This window comes from Diadema antillarum, unplaced genomic scaffold, assembly GCF_040938485.1.
Source record: "Diadema antillarum isolate AM-2024a unplaced genomic scaffold, OU_Dant_1.0 seq00001860_RagTag, whole genome shotgun sequence".
In the NCBI taxonomy this organism is placed as follows: domain Eukaryota; kingdom Metazoa; phylum Echinodermata; class Echinoidea; order Diadematoida; family Diadematidae; genus Diadema; species Diadema antillarum.
In genome coordinates, this window is record NW_027272531.1 from 392,027 (window position 1) to 411,557 (window position 19,531).

A 19,531-nucleotide genomic window follows, 5' to 3' on the forward strand; every position below is an offset into this window, starting at 1 on the left:
TCGAGCACTTATCATGAGCTGTGGCCAGGACCTCTATGTACTTTGTCATTAGCACTGACCGTGGCAACTGAATTCAATGTCATGGTACTTTGAAGTCATGGTTCAGAGAGAAGTAACTGTGCGATATTGCTTTGAATTATTGCCTAGAATTAATCCTCTTCTTTGTCTCGTTTGGGCCGTAGTATCAATTTTGACAGAGACACCGTGAGAAAGTTGGTCTTAATTGGCAATGCAACTATGATGCTGACCACATGGACATGTTCAGTTGATAGACTTGGAGTGGAATAAGCATCACTGGATTGTTGGGAACAAAAAAAAAAAATGAGATAGTATGTGCAATCTGTAACTATGACGATTTCTGAAAGCAACATGTTGTCAGTAAAATTGTGAATTCTTTGTGATAAAAGATATATACGCTTGGTATGTGGACCACACTAGATGTACAATGTAGAAAGGAATGATTATTAGATTTTTGTGTTATGGAAGTGACAGTTGATGTCTTTCTTGGATGATGGCAGCATTATTCGGGGGCTGTATACGGGTATGCGTGCAAATATAGAGTATTACGACTGTAATGATTGCGATAGTATTTCATACCTGGGTGAAGTTGATACTCCATCACTATCATGTGCTTAATTCGTTTTCAATGTATTGTGTGTAGTTGGCAGTGTAGTATCAGTTTCACCAGTGAAAGCCTACGCCAAGTAAGGCCTGGAGAAGTCGGCTAGGATGCAAAGAGCCGTCCTTTTCTGCTGTGGCTTGGATTTCAGTGTAGGAAAGGCTTGGAATGGCACGTGTGCAATGATGACACGAACTGAGGCCCTGTTCATATTGTACATTTATTCTGAACTAGAGTGACTTTTCTGGTAAAGGATCCCAACATACAACCTCCCATTTCGTTTGAAGAGAATTGATGATCAGTGGCTTTACCTCATCAGGAGACAAAGTATGTTGTATTTTGTTCTTGTTCACATGAAATGAAGGCATTGTGCACACAGTGTGATTCAGTATCATTTCCTGTATTCCTAAGCCACTTGTGTTGCGGTATTTTTAGTTTGAGCAAATATTGTAAGTTGACTGATTAAAATATTATCAACAAACTAATATTGCTTCCCTTAATGCAAATGTAATTTATACAATGATGATATCACATCCAAGGTACGTGTACTTTTTGATAAGGGATACTCATTTTTCATTCTTTTGCTTTGGTTTCTGATTACACATTCTTAACCACACTTGTGAAACTGTTGTGCAAGTCCCAAATCACATAATTATATGTGTATGGTGTCCAGTTTTCAAGCAGTTCAACTATGTAGGCCTATTAAAGTACACATTCTTTGATGCCCTGGCACAAATATTACTTCATTGTTTTCAATATTGTATAGATATGTGCATACAGACCTTAGAGAGACAGAAAAAAAAGAGGTGACAGAATGGACTGCACCGTCACAACTTTAGATCCCGTTTACAGTGCGGGGCTGGGCCGGGTCGCGGCCGAGCCTGGCCTCAATTTGCGGGGCCGAGCCCCGCAATTTTGTCCGTTTACAGTGCCAGGCTCGGCCCGGGCTTTTAATTCAAACCTTTCAATATTTTGTCGTAGTGGCGCTCTGCTTGTAAACGAGCGCAATTTGGTATAGTCTGGTTTCCAGACCCTTTGCCAACTGGATTCCGTGGCGACAAAGTCGCCGTTCGGCAAAGGATTTTGCCGAAGGAAAAATCCTGTGCAGGACATGCAAAACCGCCTTTAACTATACTAGTTTTCGACGTTGAGGGGGTTAATATCATGAATAGCAAAATAGTACGAGCAGAGGGTCTGGAAGCCAGACTAAATTTGGTACCGCATTTGGCCCAGTTTGCGTTTACACTGAGAAAAGGCCGGGCGTGGCCGCGACTCGGCCGCGGCTGAGACCACCTCCAGAGCGTGGCCAGATGCGCGGTCAATTTTGGCCCCGCATTTGGCCTTTTGCGCGTTTACACTGAAATGAAGGCCGGGCTCGGCCGCAGTCAAGTGCGGCCTTCTCGCTCAGTGTAAACGGGGTCCAATATTATCCTATGATGTAATTTTCAACCATGTCAGGAGAAGGTCTGCCTCATTGTCTGTGATATCTTTCATTACATTGATCTTCAGTGTAGATGACAGTGCACACATGCACAATATCCAGTAGATAGATTGTCGGAATGCATTTTAAGTGTAGAAGTGCTTGAAGTTCTAAAGCCCAAGTCACATGTATACATGTACATGCTTGATCACCCCGGATCTGATCAGGGGTAATCCAGGGAGAGATCCCTGGAGGTCCATGTGGATCCATGTAGGTCCGTGTAGGTCCGGGAGGCCAACACGGCAGTTTTTGGAAGTCAAAAACATCTGGCGTCATCCATGGACTGCAGTGTTGGCAGAGCAATCCTGGATGGTCCGTGTGGCTGCCGTGTAGTTGCTGTGAAGGTCTGTGTGGCTGCGTGGAACATTGTAGGTGTCGTGAGTATCCTTGGCAGTCTGTGATGTATTTTTATGCCTCCGCCACGAAGTGGTGCCGGAGGCATTTACATGTTTTCGGGTTGTCCATCCGTCCGTCCGTCCGTCCGTCCGTACGTCTGTCCGCTTTCGTTTACGCGATAACTTGAGTAATATTGACTGGAATTTTACCAAACTTGGTCCAAGTATTAAGTATGATGGGGCAATTATTTGATTAGATTTTGGGTGAAATTGGCCAAAGGTCAAAGGTCAAGGTCAAATCATGAAATTGTGTTTGTTTACGCGATAACTCAAGACTGGATCGAGCAAATTTCACCAAACTTGGTAGGAGGATGATGTATGATAGGGCAATTACTTGATTAGTTTTTTAGTGAAATTGGACAGAGGTCAAAGGTCAAAGATCAAGGTCAAATCGTAAAATTTATGTTTTTACATGATAACTCAAAACTGGATGAAGCAGCTTTCACCAAACTTGGTCCAAGGATGATGTATGATGGGACAATTAGTTAAATAGATTATTGTGACATTGGCAAGAGGTCAAAGGTCAAAAGGTCAAGGTCAAATGCTAAAAATGTTGCTATTTCCCCCATATCTATGCAATGCCCGAAGGTATTTTTTTGAAACTTAGTGCATGTACTACTGCAAAAAGATTTTCCAGAGAGAGTTTCATGTCATAAGGTCAAAGGCCAAAAGGTCAGAGGTTAGGTGAAAATGTTGCAATGTCACTTTTCTCGCAAATGGTTCAATGTATCTTCATGGAACTTGGTACATACGCATGTACTGACTGGCAGGGATTATCTAGGGAATTTAAGGGTCATGGGTCAATAGTCAGGGGGGTCAAAGGTCAAGGTCAACTCCTCAAAATTTTACTATTTCCCTCATATACTAGTATATGCAATGCTTGCATTATTAGTTTTAAAACTTGATATATACATGCATTACCTAATGGATATTCTCTCGAGAAATTTCCAGCCAGAAGGTCAAAGGTCAAAGGTTAAGGGTCAAAGGCCAGGTTTCAATGCCCCCCACCCAAAAAAAAAATCTATTTTGTACTGTAATTACACTCTTTCTTCATACCTTGGAAATTACTCAATGCATGAACTTATAAAAGGGTCCGTCAGAAGTCAAGTAAAAATTCTCAATTCCCTAAATATGTGTACCTGCACTCTTAGACAATTATAGCAAACCCAGTTCAAGGAAAGTGAACATTCAAGATATTTCTGACAAACCTGTCATTTCAATATTTTGCCAGTTATGTGAGACTGTCATCACACATTGTGAAGACATTGTACTATTCACCTACTGGGAGAATCATGCATTATGACGGAGGCATCAGTCGCCATGGCGGAGGCATCAGTCGCCATAGCGACATTTCTAGTTTCACATCAAGGACCATCACAGATCATGAAGGCAGCTACATGGACCCACACAGCAGCCACACAGCAACTACACAGACCATCACATTCAAACACGGTATTATAAGGATGAACAAGGATTTACACGGTCTGTAAGTGACGAGAATGAGAAGAAGATTGATAAAAAACCAAAATCAGCTTGCTTTTTATGGCAGATTTTTGTCTGCTGGCGTGGTACGTGTAGCTGCCGTGTTGTTCCGTGAACACGCCCTGATGATCCGTGTAGATGCCGTGCTCTGCCGGCAAGGACCATGTAGTTGCCAGATGGGTCCAACTTTGTCCTTGGAGGTCCATGTATATTAAAGCGCTGTGTGGATGCCGTGAAGATGCAGTGCTGGTCTGGCCTCATCCTTGTAGCTGCTGTGTTGATACTGTGTCAACGCTCCATCCGGGGCAAAACTATCGCGGAACTCCAGAGACCATCATCGACATGATCCGGGGATCGCCTTGTACATTCATGAGGATCCATGTTTATATGTTACAGGTCCATCTGAATGACACATATGATTTCCCATCCCCATAAAAATCAAAGCAAAAACAACCCCCAAAACAAAGCAAAACAAAACAAAAACTATCGATATACCAGACTTTCTTGCTCTTGATGCAGATGGTCAGGAGTTGAAGGACAGTTCTCCTTTATGAGTACAGTGAGGTAAGAACAGATACTGTGACCAATGTCACTAAGATGTTTTCCAGGAAATGTGCAGTAAAGCCTGTCCATCACAAGGGCAAAGAACAAAGGGGAAGGCATGTTTACTTGTTCTCCAATAAAGAGTTCTGACTCTCTCCAGCAGACGTCAAAGTTCTCTGACGCTGGCATGCTGAAGAAACTCCTGCAACATCTGTTCAACCTTTCATTGTACAGATTAATCACATAGCTGTATCTTACTCCCCTTTCTACCCAAATTGGCTTGGATGGGTATTATCTGTTTTATATGTGGGAAACCTTCCCTGACGAAGCAAACACTCGAGATTGCTCACAGAGACTCCGTCAAAGCGTTGAATGCAAACCGTGCCTGCTGTTGATTACCGGTACTCTGGGCTTGTCTCGTAATCTGATGAAACCATGGTCACCTTGTGGTGCTCTAGTGACGTGGAGCATGTCTAGCGGTAACTTTCTTTGCGTTTTGTACTGAATATCTGACGTCATACATAGTGGTAGTGTCAATAACTGTTATGGTCTATAGCAGGTTCATGAGTACTGCTGGGCCATATTTTGAAAGGACTCTTTAAAAACCAAATCAAATTTCATCTAAAGAAATGTGAATTCAACCGTGCACTTTTGCATTCAAAAGGAGAAGATGCATATTACCTTATGAGCTACAAGGCTTGGGTGCAAAGCTAGATTTAATCTAACATTAATAGCTTTGCTCCATATTTAACAGTAGTCTTTCTGGAGAAATTGAAGATTAGTTTGATAGAGAAATTGAAGATAAATTTGATGGAGAAGTCCTGCAGGTTACATAATCTTTGCTAAATACCACAGCTAAAGTGCAAAGATGGAACATTTGTAATGTGAACCCACTTTTGTTGCCCCTCCGGTGATAGAATACCTGTGCAGCACGCAATATTATTTTTGGTGCATCAAAAAAACAAAAACAAAACAAAAACAAACCCAAAAATCAAACAAACAAACAAATAAACAAAAAACAAAGAAAGACTAGATTGGTGCATTCTGACACATCACCCACTGTCAACCCTACAAGTCTATTGGAAAATCACATTTTGTTTGTTTGGTTTTTTTTTAAATGTGTGTAATAGTACGTTGTAGGTATTCATCATGTTTTCACATTACATAGCATGCCTCAAAGTCTCATTGGATATCGATGTGATCGCCTGCAAGCATTAACCTTTACATATGCGCCTGCATTGATGATGGTCCTGACGTGCAGTATTGGCAAATGTTTCAAATGATAAGTGGTTACCATAGTTACAAACAAAGAGTTATGCGAGATCAAAATTGACAGGGCTACTTCAAAACTTTCACCTTAATTTTGGCAACTGGAGTGGCTGAGAGGCAGAGGGCTCTTTCACATCAGATTGATAATGTTGCTGTAAGCCAGAGTGTCTTGTCGATCAACTTGGCCAATCCAAGTAGCATCTATTAGCATAATCAGGATGAAATTCTTACCAGTGATTTATAAAGACTTGTGATGGGATATAGTATGCACTTCCTGTGATGCGTCTATTTATGGTGTTTTTTACAACAGCCATCATGCTTTCAGAGTGCTCCCATTTCACGTGTGAAACGGGTCCCACCCTAGCATTGCTGTGGATGTTTGGATAACCCAGTCGATTTCATTGATGGATTCTTTCAGTTGACCATTGTGGGCAACCCCAGGACACACTGGTAGTGAAAGGCCAGACAATAGGACAAATATTGGTGAGGTGTGGATTGGGGAAGGAGCTGTGATTTGCTGGGGGCGACAGTGCTTCGCACAGTCATTACCTCCAAAGTGGTAAAGTCTTTGTGTGTGTGTGTGTGTGGAAGGCAAGTGTACTGGAATCCATCTGAACAGGGAGCCCTAGGTGAGAAAATTAAAGGGATGATTTTATAGGCCATTGAGTGGATCAAATCTTCACCACAAACAGAGTTTTGTTGTTCTTGTTTCTTTGTCTTTTTTTTTTGGGGGGGGGGGGGAGGGGTAAGAAGAAAAGAATGATTAAAAAAGTTGAATGCATAATAGATGATTGTACGAGTAGTATTAGTGCCTGTCATATGTGTATGCCACCCAGCATTTATCATTCTGGATGCCAGTTGAATAGCTTTTGTCAAATGTTTGCTCACCTTACCCCCCACGTTGGGGGTGACAAAAAATTGTGTGGATACCACCAATTACAATAAAGCAATAGCAGTGACTAAGTTCAACATGTTGTTGAAGCCAAGGAAGAAAAGGTAATTTTCCCACAACAAAACAACCTGAAAAATCAAAATGAAAACATGCAAAATCAAAATGAAAACCTGCTTTGGTTTGTTTTTTAATGGGCATTTTATCTTGGGTGCAATTACTGCACTGTCTTCATGTAGGCCTACATGCCTACACATTGTAAGCCTACAATGTATCTCTGGCATTTCACAAGGGTTGGTACATCCATGGGCACAGCTGCTATGTGTCAATCATGAGTGAAATAATCTCTGTTTCAATGTGCCTGATTTACCAGTTTGTGAAACCTCAATGTTTAAGCCTCCATAAATACATTGTAAGTTCCCAGTGCAGGGTGTAGTGCTGCCATAATCTGCATACGTACTTTATATCTAACCTTTACCCCTGAGATTCCCTCTCATCTTCTTCTAGCATTCTCTACCAGTCCTACACAACGTACTGGTGCACCCTCTGCTCTGGTGCTGTGGATCTCTCTGGTCACTGGTCTTGAATTTGCCAGTGACCAACTTTATGACCGCCCTTTTAACTAGTAACCCAGCATCGCTGCAGTAGCAACCATGGATCCTATCAGACTAGATCAGTTGTGATAAGGTCAAGGATTTTATGATGTTTTCAATTTGTTAGTGGTGTTCAAGCCGAAGAAGATGAGAAAATTCTTTCTTTCTATTGTAATGCAGTCTAAGGTGGGATATCTGGATATTATTCACAGATCTGTGCAGTCTTGAGTATTTACACAAAATAGAGATGGAACACTCACCTCATTAGACATTGGGATTCAAAATTAAAAGAGACAATGAGTAATCCGTTTGCAGCCTTTTGATTTCACATGTCTGATCACAGGCAGGCAGGTTTTTTTTTCTGATGAGAAGAAAATTGTTGAATGAGAAAATATCATGGCTTTCATGAATACATACATGCCTGTAGGCTGTATGCCAGATATTGGCATATTTGAAACGGACATGACATGAAAGTCTGAGCAATGTAGGCATTGAATTTCAATTGTTTTTTACTTCACAGTCCTCTGTTACAATTATAGCAGTGACTGTGATGTACATATGTACTCTGTTGTCTGAACCGCATACACATATATGGCATAACAACTTGGTTTACTCATGTATTCAAATATAAAATTGTCAGGATATTTATACCCCCGCCAAACGAAGTTTGAAGGGGGTATATAGGAATCAGCGGACGGTCGGGCGGTCGGGCGGTCGGGCGGTCGGGCGGTCGGTCCGTTGCAAATCTTGCGTCGCGAACTACTTCCACAGTTTTCAACCAATTCCCATAAAACTTGGCACAGATGTGTGCCTTTGGTTGTAGATGTGCAAGACGTATTTTTTGACAGTACCCAAAAGTATGTTGCCATGGTAACGGCATATTATGGGCAAAAATGGGTACAAATCTTGTGTCGCGAACTCCTCCCACAGTTTTTGATCAATTTTTATGAAATTAGGTACAGATGTTCATCTGAATATGTTAATGTGCAAGACACATATTTCCGCAGTGGCAAAAAGTGTGTTGCCATGGTAACGGCATGTCATTGGTAAAATATAGGGCAAAATGCTTCATGGCAAAACTGCTTCATCAGTGTTCTTCCAATTCTCATAGAATTCATATTGAATGTTTGTCTTAGGATATAGGTCAGCATGACACATTTCTTGACAGTGACAAAAAGTATGTTGCCATGGTAACAGCTCACATATTATGAGCCAAAATGATGGAAAATTTTGTGTTTCAAACTACTTCCTCAGTTTTTGCCCAATTTCCATGAAACTTGGTACAGATGTGTGCCTTTGGTTGTAGATGTGCAAGACGCATTTTTCGACAGTACCCGAAAGTATGTTGCCATGGTAACGGCATATTAATGGCAGAAGATCAAGGAAAGATCTTGCGGATTTAACTACTTCCTCAGTTTTTTGACCAAAGCTTATGAAATGTTGTTTGGCGGGGTATAACCAGTCGCTGTAGCGACATTTCTAGTTTCTGTCTGCAAGGACACTGTAATATCCCCTTTAAATGTTAGATGCACTTCACTAATTTAAATGTAATTCCAGCTTTTGTTATATAATGCGAAAAGGTCAGGCAAGCTCTGTGGTTTTCAGTAACCAATGTTGGTTCAAAATAGAGACACCATATGATTTGAACATAGTCTTTTGATCTAATGAGGATAACATGCATGTATTCTCCTTTTGATATTATCCTTTCGATAGAACATTCTGTGTGTGAGCAAGTATTACACGTGTTGTTTATACTTACTTTAGTACCTTGCAGGAGCTGCTAATTGTTTTGGACTTGTGTGGTATGCATGCTATGTGCTAGCCTATTAAAGTGTGTATGCTATGTACACTTATTGCTGAGTACACTCTATTACATGTAGGACTGCCATATCTTCAGCAGTTCAAATCTCCAGGATACAGTATTGGGGGTAGGATTTTTAGAGAAGGCTGTTTCACATGATTTCTAGTTTATCTGAAAGGTCATTGAACTTTCCTCAGCAAAGTAATTGGAGTTGTATTGCACACCGGAACACTCCCAAGTAAATGCTAACGAGTGCAAACTTATGCCAGGGATTTGCAAAGGCCGACTCCATTGAGCTGTGGTCATCGAAAGTCTTTTCCAAGGCCCCCCATCCCTGTCCTGGCAGCTTTAAGGGGGAGGTTTATGATGATGGCTCCCAAATGTCTGTTTCTAATAATGGAAATCTAATGAGATATGACAGAAAAAGCTTCCCTAGCCAAGTGCGTGGCGTGTGTGTGTGTGTGTGTGTGTGTGTGTGTGCGCTTTCGTGTGTGTGTGTGCGCTTTCGTGTGTGTATACATATGAAGGGGTGAGAGTGGTGTGTGTGTTTATGAGTGTGTTGTGTGTTATGTGTGTTGCGAGCAGTTTTGACACTTATCTAGTTCAACAACACTGGTGGTATGGACAGCAACTTTGTCGCATACCGGTACACTCTGAGACGTTACCAAAACAGCTGAGATTGATTGGACAGCTTTTACAAAGGCCATGATTTTTCTCCTGTGTTTGCTCTATTGTTTTGCTTTCACTTTCAATCATGATCACATAAATCTGTCTTTTGATGAGTGCTTGTTCAGCTTCATGCATTACCGATGGTTCATGTTTGCAAATTGAGCTGCTTATTCATGATTGATATCATACTTTACCAACAAGACAAAGTCATAATGATAAGAGAAAGACCCAAATCAGAGAAGAATTTGAGTGAGAAATGAATGTCATTTCTCGTTTCACTGTTTAAGGGGAAGGCTAGTAACTGATCAGTGGGAATCAGTGAAAATGCTGGGAGATGATTGTTCCAATCCTTATGGGATTCATTCAAGAGTTCATTGTATATCTATTGTTGTGTGAAAATGATTTGCTTCAGAACGGTCTCATATTCAAGTAATGTGCAGATTAATGCTCCGTCACTGACCAGGGACGCTAACCTGGAAGCATTAAACTGCACATTACTTGAATATGAGACCATTCTGAAGCAAATCATTTTCACACAACAATAGATATACAATGAACTCTTGAATGAAGCCCATAAGGATTGGAACAATCATCTCCCAGCATTTCCACTGATTCCCACTGATCAGTTACTAGCCTTCCCCTTTAAGTTTTAATTTGCAAAATGAAGGCTAAGTTTTAAAATGTGATTTTGCTATGTATTGTATACTTTTAGGGTATGTTACATATATTTGAGGTTATATGAACCCCAAAAACATTTCCAGTCTGTGTCTGCATTTCAGTTTCTGAAAAAAAAAATAAAAGAAGTCAATATGCATAGTTAAAGATCTACGTACATAAAGTGATATGTTTTGTTGTTGTTGTTTTTCTTTTTTGGTCATAGGATTTTGTCATATACTTGCATCAGTGTGGTGCTGGTGAATACAGTTTAGGCCATTGAACTTTGACCATGGTAGTACAACCTTTAGGAAACTGTTCCAAAAGTTGAACCAAATGTTGAACGCCAGCTTCAGTGTCAAGTATTATGCCTGGGGCAAAGGACACACTGTGTGTTGCAAAGGGTGTCATGATCTTATTCATTTGGTGATATAAGACAGATATCCCACTTTCATTCTATTTTGACACCATCTGTGCAATCAAGGTTATTCTGACAGAAATATCCAGAGCAGCAATTGTGTTCACTTGTGAATGTACACACAACGCGGAGAGCTGTGTGCCGAGCCTTCGCGAAGGCCCGCAAAGCAAATTAGCACAGGTTCCTTGATGAGGAATAATAGCAGTCAGTGCAAATGATTGATATTTCTAGCAGTGTTTGTATTGTTCATTCAGTAGTAGAGTAATATCCAGGTCCACTGTACTTTACCTCTGTTGGCATGTAAACATGTACATGTGTCATAGAGCAAGCAATCAGTATTGCTGGACAGGAGTTGATTGACGTAAACATTGCTTATCATGCTTGGCATGGACATTAGTCACTAGCCAGTTTATGCATTGCCGAAAGCGCAGCAGGCTAGTAAACTCCCTGCTAACAGGCCTGGTTTGATGAGCCAGATGAATATGAAAACTTCATGACAATTTGATCAAAGAAGTTTGGAACATCAGTTTGAAGTAGTCGTCACTACAGGCACTTTTGTGTAAGTAAATCAATTCTTGACTGCATGGTGATTTGTTTTTAGTGGAGCCTAAAGGAGATGATATGCTTTGGTCTTATTTCAGTTTCGAATTCCTGGAAAGTGCACAGATGTGTAGTAGCAACCATTTCAAAATGAGTTTTTAAGATACTGTATTTCTTCTTTATCATTTTTACTGCCCAAGATCACTACTTCAAACATTTATGTTAGTTTCATTTTTGTGCTTTGTGTTTTGTAAGCAGACTAGTGAGAAAGTTTGATTCCCTTGTGAAAAATTCTTACGAATAATTTCAAATGAAATCTAGTAGTTAATTCAAGTAGCTATGAACAAACAGTTTACAAGAACGACTCCCATGTATTGTACTAATAACAATGCAGAAATCAAGAATTATATGTTTCCTCAATTTTAAATGAATGTTGTGAAAAATGCATTTAGCACACACCTAGCATGGGACACTGCGCATATTATTTTGTCAGGTGCTTGGCTGCTTGGGTGCAGCAGAAATCAGTAGCAGATTCACAGAATTCATTCCACATGATTGACTTCTTTTCACCTGTAATCGTATCAAAAAGTTTTTGCTGCAGAGTCAAGATATTCTTTAGAGACCACTCTTGTTTACACTAGTCACTGAAGTCACACGTCTTGGCAAATATTATGGCAAAGTTTTAGACTTTTTTTCTGTTCAAGATGGATCGATGAATATCAATTGTGCAGACACTTGTTATTTTCTGTGCATGAAGAGACTTGGATCTTTTCAAATCAATTTGTAAGAGGTACTGTAAAAGTGGATATTTTTGTGCGAGTAATTTTTCACGCTCGGCCGGGTTAAATGAATTTTGCATGTTTTTAATTTCGCGGAATCAGGACATTAACTACTGGAATATTACATCATGCAAAAATATTTGCATTATTTTATTTTCGTGCTATCTTCTGGTTGCACGAAATTTTTCCACACCGCGAAAAATTTCCTCTTTTCCAGTATTTCACTATGTGAACTATGACATAGAGATGGAATAACTATTCAGGAGTTACAAGGTACAACTTCATGTAGCAAATTGTAGCACATGTACAATGCATGTGCTATTGCTTGTAGAGATTTTGTCTCACTTCATATCATGAAAACAGTTCTTGATAATGCTTTCATTTAATGTCTGTCTTTCCAGACCAAGTTTGTGCACAATAGTGTTCATTGTACCATGCCATGTGTCCTCGATTCGTATATGAATATGGCTCATGAAGATATTGCCAAGTACAATTTGTATCTGTGATCATTCAGCGAACTCAAGTATGCCCAATGCTAGACTTCAGGGCTATGAAGATGGAATACAATTTTATTAATTTTTCCCCCACATTGTAAGCTGGAGTGGCCACCCTGCCAAATTGAATTATGTCACTAATTTGAAACTGGTTATTAATTTGCCCTCCGCTTCCTGTTCTTTCATACTGTGTCAATAACTTCCTCTGTCGGTAAATGTGGCAAGCAATACGCTGCATTTACAACCCGCTCTAGTCTTGATTCCAGGTCATGCATGATATTTCCTTCCGATTCCCATTTTTCTTTTCATACTTATAAATTATGCATTTTGCTTCATGCATTACTTGCTGGAGACAATTCTAGCATTGATCTTTTTTTCCTTTTTTTGTGCAATGTGAGGATCTGCAGCAAGGCTTTGTTGTGTTAAAATTCACAACATGTGTGGACATTCTGCTTCACTTATCATTGATTATAGATTCACAGAGTCTTGAAGATAGGCTGTACATGGAGATACTTGGAGAATGAACCCAAGTAGTGATTGATTGACAGGTCCATTCAGCCACAAAATTATTTTAGTGTCAAAATCTCTGAGAGCTTTGTAGAAGGCTCAGGGGAAGTGATACTCACTTTTCTGCTGATATTAACAGCCAGCTCCTGATTGAACCGACACTTAAGACAGGTTTCCATCATGGAGCCAGGAGCAGTGAAAGTCCATGAACAAATTTGATTGGAGAAACTCATATACATAGCTCACAGTAATCTCCGCCATGCTTTTGTTACAAGTGATTTGGTGCAAGTGGTAGACAGTGCATCATTAGTATCTCCACTGCTACAACTAAATATTGCAGAGCAAGCTACTACAAGCCACATTGTGTGGTAGCTGTGATCTTTTTCTTTTATGACACACATTTGAATAAGTGGTATTAGGTCATGTGGTAATTATTCCCCCCCCCTTTTTTTTTTTTGATGTGTAATTTGTGACAGGGCCAGGTAGCCATGTCTTTGCATCAAAGATGTGCACTGATATTTATTGAATGTGACACAGGATAACCTGTTAACAAGGAAACCCAAACCCAAAGAAAAATGTGGATTGAGTGAAAGCAGCAACATTAGGAGAACACATCAGTGAAAATTTGAGGAAAATCGGACAATCGATGCAAAAGTTATGAATTTTTAAAAGTTTTTGTGTTCGAACCACTGGATGAGGAGACTACTAGAGATCGTGACGTATGTGTGGACAATAATATTAAAAAAATATATATATAAAGGGAATTCCACAAATTTTCATTTTTCATGAAAATTACACATTCCATCAACTTGATACTGACATATAAGTTAAGGGTAGCCATTATTCCCCCTGCTTTTAGAAAGCGGTTAGTCAAGTGCTCTTTCATTATGCTAGAAAAGTGAATTTTTGAAGAATTCCTTTTATATTTTCCTTATATTTTTGTCCACACATGACATCATAACCTCTAGTAGTCTCCTCATCCAGCAGTTCCAACACTAAAACTTCACAAATTCTTAACTTTTGCATCGATTGTCTGATTTTCCTCAAACTTTCACTGATATGTTCTACTAATGTTGTTGCTTTCACTCAATCCACATTTCTCTTTGGGTTTTGGTTTCCTTTTATTCATGAGGCAGAACTTCTTTACAATACCAAAGTAATCATGTTTGCCTATTTCTTCCTTTTTGTCTCATTTCAGGTACACAATGCATCTCTAATGGTGACCATCCATCAGGAATAAACAGAATGTAATGTGCATACATTGAACAGACTTGAGCTGTCCTGGGCTTGCAATGGTTACTGTGGATAAAGACTACATCATCAAGCCCATTGGAGAAAGTAGACGTAACAAGGAGATCCTCATTTTTCGTTCTGGAAGACACTGAATCCTTGAGGTAGAGCCTATCTACTTCCTCAGGAGCCATGGCGTCACGGCCATCCGGGCTGAAAGCGCCCTCAAAGATCACGAAGCCAGGGAGCATCCCCCGCCCTGGTACACTTCATACAGCTGCCAAAGTTGAAGGTATAGTTTGCCCTTGTTGGTGTCTCTCACTAATTTTCGTTTTCTTCTGTGATTTTTCTCTTGTTTGTGTTTGCAATTTCTCTTAATGTAGTAATGTTGATGTTCACCACTATGAACACTCCAACCGAGTCCAAGGGTTTGAAATGTAAGGTTTCTTTTTCTTTTTCCACTACTAACACTGTTATTAAAACAAAGAATGGAAAGAAACTACAATTGAGAATTTCATGTTTGTAAAGTTGTTTTTTTTTAATCTTTTTTTTTAATAAGTTGGAGCATGTTGATGTCTTTCTCCTTTATTACGACCTCACTTTATGAATTGTGAGATGACTTGTTGAACAGTATGTTTGCTGTGACATGACATGATCTGCTTTCACTTTGTCCCAGAATAAATATCTGCAGAGAAGTGATTGATTGCCGTGCCGCTGAGCTTTAATATCTACCGACACATTTCTTATTTGGCAATCTCCAAGCTGTTCCGCATGATTTTCTGTCAGGAAGCCTTGTATGTGAGATAGGGAATGCCCAGCATTTAAACTTTCTCTTTCTCCCTCTTCGCCCAGTTTATATTTGCCACTATTTCTTTCTCCCTGCCTCTGTTTTCTCATCATTGTTTTTGTTTTATGTAGTCCTTAACTTTGCACTCCTTGAAGGAAAATGTGTAGTTCTTTGGCACAAGGAGCTCACCTTGTTGTTTTATTTTGTTTTTCTGTTGATGTCATTTCCTCACTTCAGGGGTGTGGGCACGACTCCAGGGAGTATGGGCTCCGAGTATAGAAGCAGAAAAAAATCCACTCAATTCTTTGCTGCACTGTTTCTTCCTGTCTTTTTTTTTTCTTAAAGTGCTGCTGGCCTTTCACTTCTCACATATGATATAGCAATGTCTATCCATCGGATTTGACTTTAAAGGGATAGTACACTACTGGTGGAGATGAGAATTGGGCTTTTAACTTTTTGTGAGACACCAAGAAAACACTTATGAAACAGTACAGAGCATACCATTCTAAGAGGAATTCAAAGTTTATTTGATGAAAATCGGGCTTGGAATGACTGAAACATCCAAAAACGAAGTAAAACAAAGCGATCATAAAAAAGTGTGGGTCCCACACTTTATTAGAATCGCTCTGTTTTGGATATCTCAGCCATTTCAAAACCGATTTTCATCAAATAAACGTTGAATTCCTCATGGAATTACATGCTCTTTTTTATTTCATAATAGGTTTCTTATTATCTCACCAAAAATTGTTAGAAACCTGAAATTAGATCTCAAACAAAACTATACGATCCCTTTAAAATGATCGATGCAGAAATTGATATCAAAGCAAGATCTCTCCTGCAGCTGTGACGTTTGACATTAGGATTGTGTGTTGTGGATCAGTCTTTCCCAGGAGAGGATTGTGCGATAGCTTGAAAGTTAATGTTAAGATAGTAAAATGTGGAACAGAGCTACTGTTTGCCTTGTTGTCCCCCCCCCCCCCCCCCCCCCCATTTCTCAGGCAGTCAAAGATCAGGTTTTAGGAGTCAAAGAACATTTATCAACAAGAATTTTTGGCACTTTGTTATATCGCATGGAATGTTGGGTATTGATATTTATGTGTGACACATGTGTAGGTTTAAGGTCAAATGTTACCCACAGAAAAAATCTTATTAGGTGATCCGAGTATCCTCTCGGATCACCTTCTGTATCTGTACGGATTCTTTGTTTTTCTTCTTTATTTCTCCTCAAAAGTTGTGCAGAGGTTAGCTCAGAAAGTCCGCTGCCTGTCAATTTCAAAATTATATCATGTATGCATCATGTCCCAAAGACGGCAAATCTAATGTATCATTGTGATCAGTCGACCGTGACGTCACTATGACGTCATTATATGAAAACACATTCTCAATCATATCTCATTAATGAAATGGAATTTTTCAATGAAATTTACGTCACATATATTTAAAGTTATGCGCATTCTACTCATGTTCTCAAAATTCATACTTTCTCTTAAAACGTGCGCGTACGCGCGCGTTGAAATATTTGTATGCTCCAATCGAGCTCAAAATTTTTTTGCACACGTTTCAGACCATTTGGAGCATTTTTTGAAAAATTGAAAAAATCGGACGGACGCGTACGCGCGCGCGCATATACGCACGCACAGCTCATATGCAATTGAAATTTCCAGTTTTTTCACTTTGATCGCATGTCTGAAATGTCAAGGAATATTTATACCACGTTTCAAGTCAATCCGACTCAATATGACGTCATACGGGGCCGTCAAAGTTGAAATTCCGCGCGCGCGTCAATGGCGATATACAGTGCAACTATGCCAAAAAACTGCCAATTTTAAATCCGATTTTACTCGTCAGGATGGACGGTGACCCCCCATTTTCTTTACATATATTGAAAGCTGATGAGTTGTACATGTCATTTCATGGGTAGGCAATGCTGACAAAATGATTAAAAGATATCAAATTTCTTAATAAAGTAAAAAAAGTAAATTTTCAAAATGACGTCATCAAATTACAAGTTTACTCGAGCGTATCTCACTTATCCTCTGCCAATTTTCTCCCATATTTCAGTATGTTGTAGCTTATGAAATGTTCTTTCATTAATGTAAAAACAACATTTTGATTGGATGACGTCATCGCCTCGTAAAAATGGATTGAATGTATCCTTGTAGAATTTGACCAGTTTACGTGTTATCTCTATGGGAGAGCAGTTTTTCTGGCAGTGAAAATTGACATGACTCTCTTTTTCGAGCACTAGCTCACTTTTGCTTCGGTGAATTTTTCCCAGATTTTAGTATGTTGTAGCTGAGACTTTGGGCTATCGTAAGTGTGCCCTTCATTTTTTCATACGACGTCGGCATTACGTCGAAAAACTTGGTTGAAAATGGCACGTGGCTTCGATGCAGCGTCATTTTGCTTAATACACAGGGCCTATGGAGCATGAAATAGGTCATTGCATAGCGCATCCGACTCGTAATCCTAAGGTCCCTGGTTCGAGGCTCACCCCTGCCAATATTTTTTTTCATTTTTTTAAGCACTTTTTTTCTTCTTTTTCTTTAGTTAGTCTTAATCTCCCTTCCTAACTTTATCTTTTTCTGATTTTTTTATGCTTCTCCTTCAAATTTCTATAAAATAACATATTTTTTTCTTTATTTTTCTTTCTTTCTACTACTTTCTGTGCAATAGATGAACAACAACAATGGCTATCAATCCCATATTTTGCACATGTTTAGTTCATGTCACGTACATTATTTCATAAAATAACAACTACTTGATCAGACACCATCTTGGGTATGTAAATTAGGGTCAAAGGTCATAAATGTTTCATCCTGTATCTTGGTGAATACATGTCCTATCTTTCCCATATTTTGCATACACAAAGACCATGTAACAAGGATCATTTCACAAAATAACCACTTTTTGCTCAGACGCCATCTTGGGTGTGCAAAGTGAGGTCAAAGGTCATATGTACTTCTTTCTGTATTTTCGTTATGACGTGTTATCTCTATGGGAGGGATTTTTTTTTTATGTGAAAATCGACATGCTTTTCTTTATCGAGCACTAGCTCTCACTTACCCTTCGGTGAATTTCTCCCAGATTTTATGTTGTACCTAAGACTTTGCATTTTGCATCTTGGTGAATACCTGTCCTATCTTTGCCATATTTTGCACACGAATATAGACGATGTCGCAAGAATCATTTCACAAAATAACCACTTTTTCCTCAGATACCATCTTGGGAGTGTAAAGGTGGGTCAAAGGTCATATGTATTCGTTGCTGTATCTTCGTTATTCAGTGTATACAGAATTGGTACCAAAGATGGCAGATATGACTCCCTTTTCTAAATGAGAATCCAAACCTCACACGGCCAATGTCTCTAAACACAGATGAAACTTGTATTGTCATGCCTATTACGATCAGGACTCGAATCATTAAAAAAAAAAATCGGATCACCTTAATTTGTCAGTGATGACAAATTACAATCTCTAGTTGGATTTGGAAGGCTTTCGAAAAGAGAGCATTTACCTTGTTTGAAGCATTCCTGTAACTGCTGTTCTTAAACTATTCAGGAGTAGAATGAAATAAAGGGTGCAGAAATAGTTGTGGCTGGTTTTGGTAGATATATCAGTGTCACTTTAGAACCACAGGGCTTGTTGTGTTAGGAGATGGCCATTTCGCTTGTGGAGTTTAGCCTCCCCTACCACACCACAAACAATCATCCCTGTCTAGACATTTTCACCAGGTTGAACTGACGCGGAACATCAATCACTAAATCGACCCTTTCGCTTTCCCCCTCCCGCTACATCAACCTGGTACTGTCACATATTGGTTACCCCATTCTTTCTTGTGTTTTTTCTTCTCTCTTCCCTCTATTTTCCTTTTGTTTTTTTGGTGTCCCCCCCCCCCCATTCATGGGGGGGGGGGGAGGGATGAGGGATCCCGCAGGTATGTTACCCTCACCTCATTCTCAGTCCTACGGCTTGTTCGTAGGTCGTCAAAAGTTCGTTTTGACTGTAGCTTGAAAGAGAGCTACATGCACTTGAAAGCCAGGAATGTTCCTGACGGATTTCTGTTCACATTGACTGCAGGGAGTGGTTCTTGGACCATGCAGTCTTCTGCAATTGGTCTGTACCTGCAGATACAGTGTATGTAGTCCCTACACGTTAATCTGGTTGCAAGCAATCAGTTTGATTCCTGTGTCTGACCCTGAATTTTTATTATGGAATTGATACAATGGTGTATATTTCAAAGGTATTAAACACTTCTTCTGAGACTGACTGACATAAAAATAGAATGAGATAAGCTTGGATATTGATATGGTGTGTAGAAGTAATGATGGAGATCCAATTCATGCAAGTTGGTCCTGTATTGAATTTTGTACCAAAAGAAAT

General features: G+C 39.6%; 1 protein-coding gene across 1 annotated transcript in view; it reads left to right on the forward strand.

Moving 5' to 3' along the window:
- LOC139712815 (uncharacterized) overlaps window positions 1-19,531 on the forward strand; it is a 112,632-nt gene that overhangs the window by 13,844 nt on the left and 79,257 nt on the right. Inside the window, exon 2 of the mRNA XM_071624607.1 lies at window positions 14,331-14,654. Coding sequence (XP_071480708.1) covers window positions 14,555-14,654 — 100 coding nt within the window. The 5' untranslated portion in view covers window positions 14,331-14,554. The remainder of the gene's footprint in view (window positions 1-14,330; window positions 14,655-19,531) is intronic.